Source organism: Sus scrofa, chromosome 1 (assembly GCF_054392235.1).
Source record: "Sus scrofa isolate SSC_HxYL_T2T_F1_AM1 chromosome 1, Sscrofa_HxYL_maternal_Yorkshire_Landrace_v2.0, whole genome shotgun sequence".
Lineage (NCBI taxonomy): Eukaryota > Metazoa > Chordata > Mammalia > Artiodactyla > Suidae > Sus > Sus scrofa.
In genome coordinates this window covers 285064842-285077038 of record NC_139383.1, presented here as the reverse complement: position 1 = coordinate 285077038, position 12197 = coordinate 285064842, and the positions used below count along the sequence as shown (strand labels likewise).

General features: G+C 56.0%; 1 protein-coding gene across 4 annotated transcripts in view; it reads left to right on the top strand.

The window, feature by feature from the left end:
- Positions 1-5643: 5643 nt before the first annotated feature.
- Positions 5644-12197, top strand: part of RAPGEF1 (Rap guanine nucleotide exchange factor 1) — a 129793-nt gene continuing 123239 nt past the window's right edge. For all 4 annotated transcript variants that reach the window (XM_084999536.1, XM_005654593.4, XM_084999513.1 and 1 more), the window contains exon 1: positions 5644-5961. In XM_084999536.1, coding sequence (XP_084855662.1) covers positions 5901-5961 — 61 coding nt within the window. In that variant the 5' untranslated portion in view covers positions 5644-5900. The remainder of the gene's footprint in view (positions 5962-12197) is intronic.

Genomic DNA, 12197 nt, shown 5'->3' with positions numbered 1-12197 from the left:
GAGTACCTGCACACGCACAGACGGCCCGGTGGCCGGCCCGGAAAGTTCTTCAGAGCCGGTCTCACAGGAGAGTTGGGCCCCAGAACTCCCCCTCCCCCCAACCCCCTTGAAGCTCCTTGAAGCTCTTGTTTGTCTTTGTTTTTCTCATGAGGCCCAGTACGCTGAGGACATGCAACCTATGCGAATGGATTGGAATTGAGCTGAACTGCATTGATTTGAACAAGGGTGTAGAGTACTTTTACTTTCACGCTTCCTGTAAAGGACCGCGGGCTACCTGAAGATGAGTCTGAGTGAGGGAAGTTGCAGCACAGTGGTTAAGAATGTGAGCCTGGAGCGGGCTGACCACTAACTAGAAATCTAGTTAACTTATTGTCTCTCCGAAACCCACTCAGCCAAGGGGGATTGACATTCTCTGGAAAAGATGGACGTGTCTGCCCTTCTTTGGACCAGCAAGGTCAGATTCCAGCCGCTGTTTGTACTGTTTGTAACCCCGCCCACCTGGCCGGCCCCGATTGGGCCAGGGATGCGTCACTGACTGGAGCTAGACCAATCAGATCATCTCTCCTCGAATTCAGGTTTGGGAATAAGCATCCTTCAGAGGTCTGGCCTGTTGGCTGAGGTGGGAGAAGAGGGGACCTGGGCTGGGTGGATGAGTTGCCGGGTGTACAGTTCAGGCACTGATAAGGTGTTGCATTTCCTTCCCTTCGCTACTACCCGTTAGACACCCTCATCTTTCTTTTTTTTTTTTTTTTTGCTTTTTAGGGCCGCACCTGTGGCATATGGATGTTGCCAGGCTAGGGGTCGAATCAGCGCTGCACCTGCCGGCCTACGCCACAGCCACAGCAACGCCAGATCAGAGCCGCGAATGCAACCTAGGCCGCAGCTCGCAGCAACACCGGATCCTTAACCCACTCAGCAGGATCAGGGGTCAAAACTGGATCCTCATAGATCCTAATCAGGTTCATAACCCGCTGAGCCACAACGGGAACTCCCTGTAATAAATTCTTCTTTTGCCAAGCCATTATTAAATTGGCACCTGTAACACGTGACCAAACAAACACTTCCTGATCTAGACCCCACCCTCCCAGGATTACGGAGAGGGTTGGAGCCTTAACTGAGCACACAGGCAGCACTCATTACTGTTGCTATTATTATTACTGGACTCCCCCTCCCCCCCTCTTCTGATCTGCAATAGAGATACAGAGATAACCTCTGTCCTCAGGGAACGGAGGATGCAGTTGGGGAGTTCAGATAAGTACCTATGAAGTGAGTGTCAACAGTCTGAGTTGAGATGAGCCCTGGGGCCACCAGACTTCTCTACCCTAGTCTTGGGAATTCTGTTGTCTCACCAGCCGAATGTTGTCTGCAAAGGCCAAGAAGAGGATAATACCCTTTTGGAAAGGGCCCCGACTCAGATAGGCTCTCTTAGCAGGCTCCTGGCCACCTCGCTGTCCCTTCCACCGAGGAGTCTCAGAGCTGCGTTGGGGTCACCTGGCCCATCCTTCTCTGGGCTGTTGGGAGAGGGCCCAACAGCACCCATGCGAGTCGTGGCGGGGTTCCTTCCCTGTGTCACTGCTGCGTGCATGAGCCAGACATGGTCTTAGGACTCGTCAGGTTTTTCATTTTCTGTATCTAATTATGTTTTGACATCTTACTGGCTTGGGGGAGGCTAGCCAATTCTTAGAGACTGGAAAGGGAGCATGCCTTCCATATGCAGACAAATCCATCTCAGGATGAGGTCTTTAGTCCTAGCAGACTTTTTTTTTTCTTTCTTTTTTTTTGGGGTGGGGGCCCACACCTGCAGCACATGGAAGTTTCCAGGCTAGGGGTCGAATCAGAGTTTCAGCTGCCAGCCTACACCACAGCCATAGCAATGTGGGATCCAAGCCGCATCTTTGGCCTATGTCACAGCTTGCGGCCGCCCTGGATCCTTTACCCACTGAGCAATCCAGGGATCAAACCACATCCTCATGGATGCTAGCTGGGTTCTTAACCCACTGAGCCACACGGGAACTCCAAGCCCTAACAACCTTATGAGAGCACCTGCTTCCATAGAGTCTTTAATTTCTTCTGTTATTCAACTCTCACACAGCAAGCCAGCATTTCCCTGCCCTAAATTATGCCAGGGCTAGCAACTGGAGACTACCCCTTTGTCTCAGAGTCCAGTGGAATTATTCATGCTAGTGAGTCCTAAACTGTTTACCCACCTTAGCTTTCCTGAAAAATAAAAATAAGGCTCTGTTCTAAGCTTTCCTCTCCTGCTTCTGCCTCCTGACCACCCTCATGCTCCCGATGTGGCCGTGAATGGTAGGTTGTGTCACCTTCTCTTGAGGAATGTAAGTGACAAGTTCTGTCAATGACATTGGCCTCTCCTTCTTGTTACTCAGTGACCCCCCCCCCATAAATTAAAATCTTGGGATTTCCCATCACAGCACAGTGGAAATGAATCTGACTAGTATCCATGAGGATATGTGTTCGATCCCCGGCCTCCATCAGTGGGTTAAGGATCTGGCATTGCTGTGAGCTGTGGTGTAGGTCGCACATGTGGCTTGGATCCTGTGTTGCTGTGACTGTGGCATAGGCTGGCAGCGGTAGCTCTAATTTGACCCCTAGTCTGGGAATTTCCATTTGCTGTGGGAGCAGAGCCCTAAAAAGAGAAAAAAGAAAATCTCATGGGTAGAAATGAGACAGTCCCTGCTTGTAGAAGCATAGTGTCCTGAAGAGGACAGACATTAAACAAGAAATTAAAGAAATATTTGGAGGCATGAGCTATCGAGGAGAAATTCAGAATGTTGCAAGGCTCTTAACAACCCAAGATGCTGAGATGAATGTCCATGGGTTTTGCCTCATCAGCATCTCTTCCCCAAATATTGCTTTGAAGCATCAACCTCCCCTCCCCCCCAGTTGCCGGTCTATGGCATCCACTTGCAAGCATTCCCACAATTGGTGCAATTCTCAGACCTGGCCAATTTATGCACCCTACCTGCCCATCCCAACTGCCTGTGACTCAAGCTAGGCTAAGGAGACTCAGCTGGTACCCAAATCAGCCTCTGTGTAGAGAGCTCCCTTGGGGATAGAGCCAAGCCGGAGGAGCAATGTTGTTGTTTCAGAGGCTAGAAGTGGCTGTTGCTTCCGGTTATATCCTTGATTTGTTTGTTTTGATGTCCAACAAGTTCCCTTTTTGCCCTAATTGAGCTGGGCTGGGTTTCTGACAGTGAAATCAGGCATCCTCACCAGTACAGGAAGCTAGCCCCGCTGGGGCCACTGGGGAAGGGTTTCCAGTAGAAGTGGCAGCTAAATTGAGAAGTGAAAAATAACTAGGAATCAGCCAGATGAAGAGGAAAAAGAGTATTCTAGACCAAAAAAAGCATCATGAGAAAGGGCCTCAAGCTGGGAAGGACAAAGCCAGAGGAATCTCTTTGCTTCATTACCTTGCCTGCGTTCCATATCACTCTAAGTACCTTTGATGAATAATCTTTATTTTTATTTAGTTATTTACTTATTTTTTGTCTTTTTGCCTTTTCTAGGGCCGCTCCCGTGGCATATGGAGGTTCCCGGGCTAGGGGCTGAATTGGAGCTGTAGTCACCGGCCTACGCCAGAGCCGCAGCAATGCCAGATCCGAGCCACATCTTCAACGGACACCACAGCTCACGGCAATGCTGGATCCTTAATCCACCGAGCAAGGCCAGGGATCGAACCCGCAACCTCATGGTTCCTAGTCGGATCCGTTAACCACTGCGCCACGACGGGAACTCCAAATAATCTTCATTAAATAAGCTCCATGACCCTTATTTACAGTAATGTCTGTTTGTAAAGTACTTCATTGTTTGAAAATCCCTTGTCATTTGATAGGTCGTGATTTATTAAATAGATTTTGTTCCACTCTCACGAACCCTTGGCTGGGCCTACTATATGTTCGGACCCATCTTCTGCTTTGCACCCAGGCTTTTGGACCTAAAGTGCCGACCCGGAAGCCTAGAAGGATTGCGGACAGCAGTGGGAGTGTGGGGGTGGCGGTCCGGGGCCAAGGGCTGATTCCGCCTGGCGATGCGACTTCCAAGAGAACTGAGCAGTGGCACTCTGGCTCAGAGCAGCCACTCACCAGCTCGAAGAGAGATGAATTTGTCAATCTTTGGCTTTTTGCCGTTGACCCCTAGAGAGTTAGAACCGACGGCTCTGGGAATTTGGCTGCCACCAAGGGCCAGCTCTCACAGAATCAGCGAGCCCACCAGAAGTTGGGGCGATGCAAACAGGATTTACCTTCCCTTCTCCCTGCACCCCTGCCAAATCCCGTCCCCATCACCAGCTTATTTAATTAACCTATTTCGAGGGAAAACCAGCTGAGTTCACTTCGAGTTATTTCTTTGAACTTCATCTGGGGCCAAGAACAGCGAGCAGAGGGCAGGAGATTTTTCTACATGTGAACATCCCCTGTTACTGAATGTGTTGTTATCTATATTTGCTTTATATGATTTAACTTTGACTCCTCAAATTATGAACTCTTTGGAGGGAAGAATCAATTTTGCACATTTTTGTAGGACCCGTAGCAGCTCACACAGTGCCTGGTCCTAGTAGGAATTTTTTTTTTTTTTTTTTTTTTTTTTGGCGTGCCCAAGGCACGTGGAGCTTCCCAGGCCAGGGACTGAATCTCCATCACAGTAGTAATCAGAGTCACAGCAGCGATAATGTCAGATCCTTAACCCACTGAGCTCCGTGTTAACTCCTCTAGTAGGTTGTTTGATTCTCAAACCAATGACTTTTACTGAACTCACTGCCACACTCTGAATGTCCCATAGCTGACGTCCAGGCTGGAGGATAGCTTGGTCCCCCTTTGGGGGTTGAATGAGTAGAGAGGACACGGTTGTTGCATCCTCATGGGCTGGGCCTCTGGGGACACTGAGCTCTAAGTGGAATCAGGCCTTGACCTGGCCAGGTGGCTCCTGCTCTCAGGTGGTGCTGAGTCTTAGGTGAGGGGAGAGGTCGGGTCAGGAGGAGCCCCTGGTCAGGTCAGGTCAGTCCCCAGCCTCCAGGCTCTGGGATGGCAGGGAGCCCTTACCAGGTGACTCAACCCAAATGGGCTGTTGAGACCCAGGTAGAGGGAGGGGGATGGGCCCCAGGCTTGGCATGGAGTGTGGGCCATCAGGGCACTCTGAATCCTGGGTGGTGTTAGTCACCCAGGCATGGAGGCTAGAGTTTGGGAGGGGCCCTGTGTTCCAAGTGAGGGGGGCATTCCAGGACCTGGGCAGGGGAGGCTCTGAACCCGGGTTGGGGTGTCAGTCCCAAGCCACGGTATGGAGACTACAGGCCAGCAGGGGATGCTGGGTCTCAAGTGGGGGGGGATCTGGGCAAGCTCTCAGCCAGATCCTGGTTGGGAGCTGCTTCCATGGCAGAGGATGCTGAATCTGGGGCGGGATCCAACCCCAGGCCCTGGCAGAGAGGTTCTGTGCCGGCAGGGCACCCTGACTCCCAGGTGCGGCTTGGGAGGTCGGGCCAACGCTCCGGCGCGGAGACTCCGGGCCGGCAGGGGGCGCTGCATCCCGGGCGGGAGGCTCAGGCCGGCTCCGAGTCGGCAGGGGGCGCTGGGCCCACGGCGGCGCGGCGGCCGCCCGGTAGGTGGCGCTCTGGCCGCGGCCGAGGCCAGCGGGCGGCGGCGGCGGCGCGGCGCGGCGCTGCGGCCGGCTCGCGGGCCCGGGAAGCGGCGGCGGCGGCGGCGGCGGCCGGAGCGGAGGAGGCGGAGCGGCGGCGGCCCCGGGCGGGCTGGAGCGCCGCTGGCCGAGCGCAGAGGCCGCGGCCCGCGGAGCCCGCCATGCCGGCGCGGGTCTGAGGCGCGGCGAGCCAGGGCCGAGGCGAGCGGCGGCCGCGCCGGCCTGTGGCCCCGCAGCGGCCCGGCCCGGGCCCGATGAGCGGCGGCCTCGGCCTCCGGCGCAGCCCGGAAATGTCCGGCAAGATCGAGAAAGCAGGTGAGGCGCGGCGGCCGGCGCGGCGCGGCCCGTGCCTCGGGCGGGCGGGCGGGCGGCCGGGCTCCCGGGACCCGCGGGCCCGGCGCTGCGCCGGGAGCAGAAGTGAAACCGCCGCCGGGCCTGCTGGGCGCGTCGCGGCTTCGCCTCCGCGGGCCTCGGCGGGCGGCGGGCCGGGCTGCTCGGCGCTCCCCGGGGCGCGCGACCGGCGGGGCCCGGGGGCCGGGGGCGCGGGGCGGACGCGGCCGGAGCGCAAGGCCCCGCGGCCGGGCCGGTCGGTGCGCGCCCCTCGGCCCGCGGCGTGAACTTTCAGACAACGGCTGGCACCGGGGACGAGGCGGGGGACCGCGGCCGCGTGTCCGAATGGCTGCAGCGCCCGAGCCGAGCCCCGGCGGCGGGCGGGCGTCTTTGAGACGGTGAATAGAGCCGAGCCGTAAAAGGTGTCATTTCGATGGAGCCCGGAGTTTAAATTTAACCAGAAGTATCCACTTCGGAGGCTTCAAAGGAAGCAGGCAGGATGTGTCTGGGCGTTTTCAGGGCGCGGGCGAGCTTTCCTCTGAGATGGAGCTGCGCCCTGGAAAGCAGGGCGTGTGGGGAGCCGGTTGGGTTTGGGGTCGATCAGAAAGCTTGGTGCAAACCTCCTCTCTTTGTGTGTTCCTAGAAGTCTCGGAGCCTTGCCTTCCGGTTACCTGGCTTTTGCCCTCCTGTTATGGGAATAGAATCCCCAAAGATGCCACCTGGGCCGCGCACCTGGGGCCCAGGGCTTAATTAGCCCGCGGCACCGTGCACCTTGCGGGGCACATCCTTGAGTCCAAGGCAGCGAACATCCCTGGTTGTCCTAGCCTGGTACCTTGTCCTCCTTGGCAGTTTGGGAAGGCAGGCTTTTAGGGGGGCTGGAGGGGGCAGGTTGCACTGATTGGGAAGTTGCTGGTTTCCCAGGTTGAGCCAGGACCCGTTTCTGAGAAGCGCCTCGAAGTGGACCCAGAAGGCGGTCTGACTCGCCGGCTGTGGGTTAAGCCCAGAAAGGACATTTTCGTGGTCTTTCTGGAGGGTTTTCTATATATCCGGCGCTGTGCTGAGCATCTTCGATGTTTCACTTATTAAATCCTGGCAGGTGCTGAGAGGGGCGTGGAGAGTTCTCGCCGGCCGCCTGGCCAGAGGGCAGCCGGCTGGGCATGGATGCCCGGCTCTGGCCAGAAGCCTGGGTGGCTCCTTGGGTGCAGGGCCCTTGGCTTCGGGTGCTGTTTCCTGGGTGTTTTTCTCACTGTTTTTCAGCCCCAGGGCCACGTCCAGTGACCGCGGGTTCCCTCCCTGCACACACCCTCTTCCAGAAACACCTCTGGTTAATCTGTGCTGCGTTTCTCAGGATGCCTGGTGTCTCAGGACGGTATTGCCTGCACACTCGGAGGGTTTATTTTAAAAATAGCACTAGTAGGGTCTTCTTGGCAAAGGATGAGGATAGTTGGCAAAAGCTTGAAAATCACGGAAAAGTGAAGAGCCCAGTGCAAGCACCTGTCACCCCCACGAGGTGCTTGCCACAGCTCAGCTGCTCAGGTGAGTGGTCACATGCATCCTCTCTCCCCTGAGAAAGGAGGCCTGAGGCCAGTTCTTTTCAGCATAGGTCGTCCAGGGCCTTCCCTGGGCCCCTCTGCCAGGGGCCGTAGTAGATGCAAAATCCAGGCAGTGCCTGCCTTCAGAGAAGCTTGTCTGAGGGCGGGAGAGCCAGACCCAGCATCATCCCTGGGCCAGCAGGCCGCGGGGACAGTGCAGTAGCAGGTGGCAGGGTTCCTGGGCGTAAGGGAGGGGGTGGCTCGCCCACAGAGGGAGGGGGGAAGGCTCTGGAGGAAAGAGCATTTGGCCAGGCTCTGAGGAGAGGAAGGGTCCCCCAGGGGAGGTGGGGGGAGAGGCTGAGCAGAGGTGTGGAAGGTTCTGGAGGAGGATGGGCTGAGAAAAAGAAAGCGCGGAGGTTGGCAAAGCCAGGGTGGGCCCTCGCGAGGAGCCGGCGAGAGGGCCATCCTCTGGTAGGAGAGCTGTTGCTGTGGGACACTGCAGCGAAGGGCACGCCTTCCTGTTTCTGCCGGTCACCACAGGGGGACCTCAACTGGGCGTTTTGACGCGATTTCCCGTTCGGTTTCTGTAGGAGCTTCTAGAGGGGCTCACTGCTAAGTCACCAGCAGAATGTTTTATTTAAAGGAAAGGTCGTTAGGGAAGTGGCACCTCCTGTTAGCAGGCGAATAGACTCTGGTTAAGTCATAGAGCCTGACACCCAGCAGTCATCCTTGTGAGCTTTTGCTGTTTTCTGTGAACAGAAGTGTTGCTTCCCTGTGTTCATATTCTCTTCTCTCTGAAGACAGGACCAGGGCTTCCACTTCACAGGGCTTGAGGAAGCCATGGGTTTTAAGTGTAAGCGAGAACGTTATGCATCCCTTCGAACCCGAGAATCGAGCCCAGTCTTCCCACCTGGTACCTCTTGTGAGCTGCAGCCTCTTCAGCCCCGGGGGAGATGGCTTTTCCACGCTTTGACTTACTTGGCAGTGCCTGCCTGGGGGAGGGTCGGGCAGACGGCCCTCCTCTGCGGCCTCCCACCTCGTGGGGACCAGGGAGGCAAGCCTCAGACCGGGTTGTCTTCAGCAGTCTGCTCTGGGTCCGGCGGGGGATCAGGACAGGCCGGGTTGGGGAGAGTGGCCCAGGGTCAGCTTGCTGGCTGGGGGAGAGGGGTTGATGGAGGGCCAGGAAGGATGCTGGGGCGGGGCGGGGCGGGGCGGGGCGGGGGTGGGGGGGCTTTCCTAGAGTCCTTGGTGTCTTTGGCGATAACGCGGGGGACGGAGAGCAGAGTAGAGCCAGGAGGACGAGGGAGCTGCCAGTGTGAGCTCCTGGGCAGGCCTGGCAAGGAGGAGCGGCCCTTCCACAGGAAGGACCTAAGAGGGACTTGTTCTGGAAGACCCACACGGCAGGTGACGTGTGCAGCACGCAGAGGTCACTTTGGGGGACCAGTGAAGCTGGCTCTGGTTGTGTACTTGGCCACGGTGGCTCCCGGTTTGCTCATGCCTACTTGCAGCAGACGCATGGAGTGGAGGGCTGTGCAGCCTTCGTCTCTCCGGACCTTAAACACCCCTCTTCCCTGGTGAGTAGAGGTGACAGACTGGTGGCTGTGGGCTGGATTCAGTCCACAGATGTGTCGTGTGTGGAGTTCCCGTCGTGGAACAAAACTGACGAGCATCCATAAGGACGCAGGTTCCATCCCTGGCCTTGCTCAGTGGATTAAGGATCCAGTGTTGCCATGAGCTACGGTGTAGGTCTCAGGTGTGGCTTGGATCGCGTGTGGCTGTGGCTGTGGCTGTGGCATAGGCTGGCAGCTACAGCTCCAATTTGACCCCTAACCTGGGAATCTCCCTGTGCCGCGGGTGTGGCCCTGGAAAAAGAGAGAGAGAGAGATGTGTTGTGTATGATTCACACATGTTCTTGGAGGGAAAAAAAAGAACTGATGGTGAGTATTTAAATATCAGGAAATCACTCACATATCTCAGGTTTCTGGTTTTTTCTGAAAAGTGAGAAGCTCTGCTGGGCCTGAGCCCTTGCTCCCACGAGGCAGCTGGGCAGGGGCCTTCCCCTCTTGCTGCAGCCCCGTCGCGGATTCCCGTGTCCCACAGGGACTCTGGACATTGAGTTTGCATCCCTGTCTTTGCATAAACCACTCGCGTTTGCTGTCCACCTGGACTTTGAAAGCTCCACCTCATTCCTTCATGGGATCGTCCCTCGGTCCCTTGGGTCAGCACGGATGGAGCTCCTGCTGCCAGCTCTGGGGAACCGGTGGTGAACTCGCAGATGCTGTGCCCTTACCCAGGCCTTAGCGCTGGCAGTGTGGGGCGCGCTAGGCTGTCGCCAGGGGTCACATCAGACTGAGTGGACTGGCTGCGGGAGGGCTGGAGATTGAAGGCAAGGCTTGGAGGCTGAGTCCTTAGCCAGGCACAGTGGGGGCGGGGGAGGGTGCTTCTGTTTTCCTGACTGGACTCACCTGAGTCTCAGGTGCTCCCTCCCTCTGTTCATTCATCAGAAAGTTCTTCCAAAACTCCTAAAGGCCTGGACCTGTTCTACTGTTTGGGATGCAAGAAGGATTTTTGCCTCCTGGGCCTTGCCTTCCTGGCTGGAGCAGACAATAAAAATAGACGTCATGGGATATAAATTACACAAGGTTCTGTTGTTGTTTGGGGAGAGGAGTCTTACCCTGTTAAATACTCCCAGCAAACCACTGGGAGTTTCTCTAGGAGTTTCCTCATTTGACGAACCCTCTGGCCCTCTTTCTAGGCTCCCTGTGGCTTCAAACTATTCAGAGGGGCTGCCGAAGTGGCATCAAGCTCCCCCGGTGCCCTGCTTGAGGACACAATAAGTATGGTGTCTCAGGTGCTGTTTTTCAGATGTGTGAAGATGCTTTCATTATAAATTAAGAAGATAAATAGTTACACTGACTGCATCCATGGTAACTTTTTGTCATTATGTATTTTCTCAGAACAGATAAAAAAGTACAAGTACTGTCGCATGAGGCTGCAGGTTTTATGCCATCTAGGAAGAAGGCCAGTTTGAAATTCCTCTCAAATTTTACACTCCCTTCACCCCCGCCCCCCATTGTCAATCTTTGTACTCAAAATGTATCCAGTCAATACCTATCATACTTTAATGGCACCTGCTACTCATTCATTCACTCACTCTTGGGGCACTTAGACCCTCCTCGTTGGCAAAGACCGTGTGACCCCTGCAGGGGCCCGGAGCCCGCAGGAGCCTGGCCTCCCAGGCAGGATCGGAGTCCAGGGATAACATCAGAAACGGCCTTGAACACTTGTGCCGTTTCTCTGGTTTTCAGGATGCATTGATAGACCTCCTATGGGGGAGCCTCCCCACAGGTCCTGAGGGCTGGAGCAGGCCCGCTATCCCTGTTTTGTCCTGAGGGCAACTAAGGCCCAGGGAAATCAGGTGATGTGCCCAGGGTCGCAGTCCTTGTGCAGGGAAGTGGGCCCCGACCTCGGCTCTGGTGCCCACACCCCTCTCTGCCTTTGCAGAGCACTGCTTAGAGTGTCTCACGTTGCGGGGGACACAGTAGCTTTATCTTTTCTTTTTTGTGTGGCTGCACCCTCGGCATATGGGAGTTCCCAGGCCAGGGACTGAATTGGAGCCACAGCTGTGACCTACATCACAGCTGCAGCAACACCTGATACTTAACCCACCGTGCTGGGCCGGTGATCAAACCTGCACCTCTTCAGTGACCCGAGCCGCTTCCATTGGATTCTTCACCCCCTGTGCCACAGCTGGAATGCCCAGCTTTGTCTTAATTATTGTACACGTTTCTAAGTTTCTCTTCTGGTCTTGCAAACAAACAAGCAAACAAACCCCCCCTCAGATTAGGGTGGGCCTATGGCAATCTGTAGGCTGCAGGTGATGCTAATAACGCCAGTAACCTCAGCAGCTCCGTGAGGAGATAAGAAACAGCACAGATTCTGGCCTGTGTTTTGAAAAATCCACTGGAGCAACCCCAGCGTTTCCCGGTTTCCCAGGGCAGCTGTGGGCAGAGGTGGTTTGAATGGGATTCCTTGTACCCAGCAGACGTGCTAGGAGGTCTGTAGAGATGAGTCATGTGTGAGCTTGCAGAAAAATCACCTCCCAAGTCTGCGTGGATTGGAGGACGCCTTGAGCACAGGGCTGGGCCTTCCCTCGGTCCAGCTGGACTCCTCCCGTTGCCATAACAAGATGACGCACTGGAACGAGCAGCGGCCTGGCAAGGCTGCCCGCCACCGCCCCCACGCGCCTGCGACAGGGCGCCCTGCTGCTGGGACAGGTGTTCCCCAGACGCGTCACCCACCTCGCCTGTTTTATGACTTTGGCCGGGGGTGGGGGGTGGGGAAACAGGTTGTGAATTATTCCGGAATGAGTCACCTTAGTTTGTGGTCATTTGTTTTAGCCCGCTTGACCATTTTCACCATAGCGACCTTGGGAGATTCTTGACCTTTCCTGGGTCTCATTTTCTCCGTCAGTGCCATGGGGGGGGGGGGGGCTCTAAAATTAGTGCTTCGCTGTTTTGTTTTAAAGCAGTAGGTCCTTTTTTATTATAAGAAGGCCAGTGGGTAACTGTTTATGAGGGGCCGCTTGGGGCCCAGCGAGTCTGTCCCACTCGGGGGTGGCCCCCGAGGCTCCTCCTTGGGTCACCAAGCACAGTGTGAAAACCCACTTCCTGATGTGCTCGGCTCCTC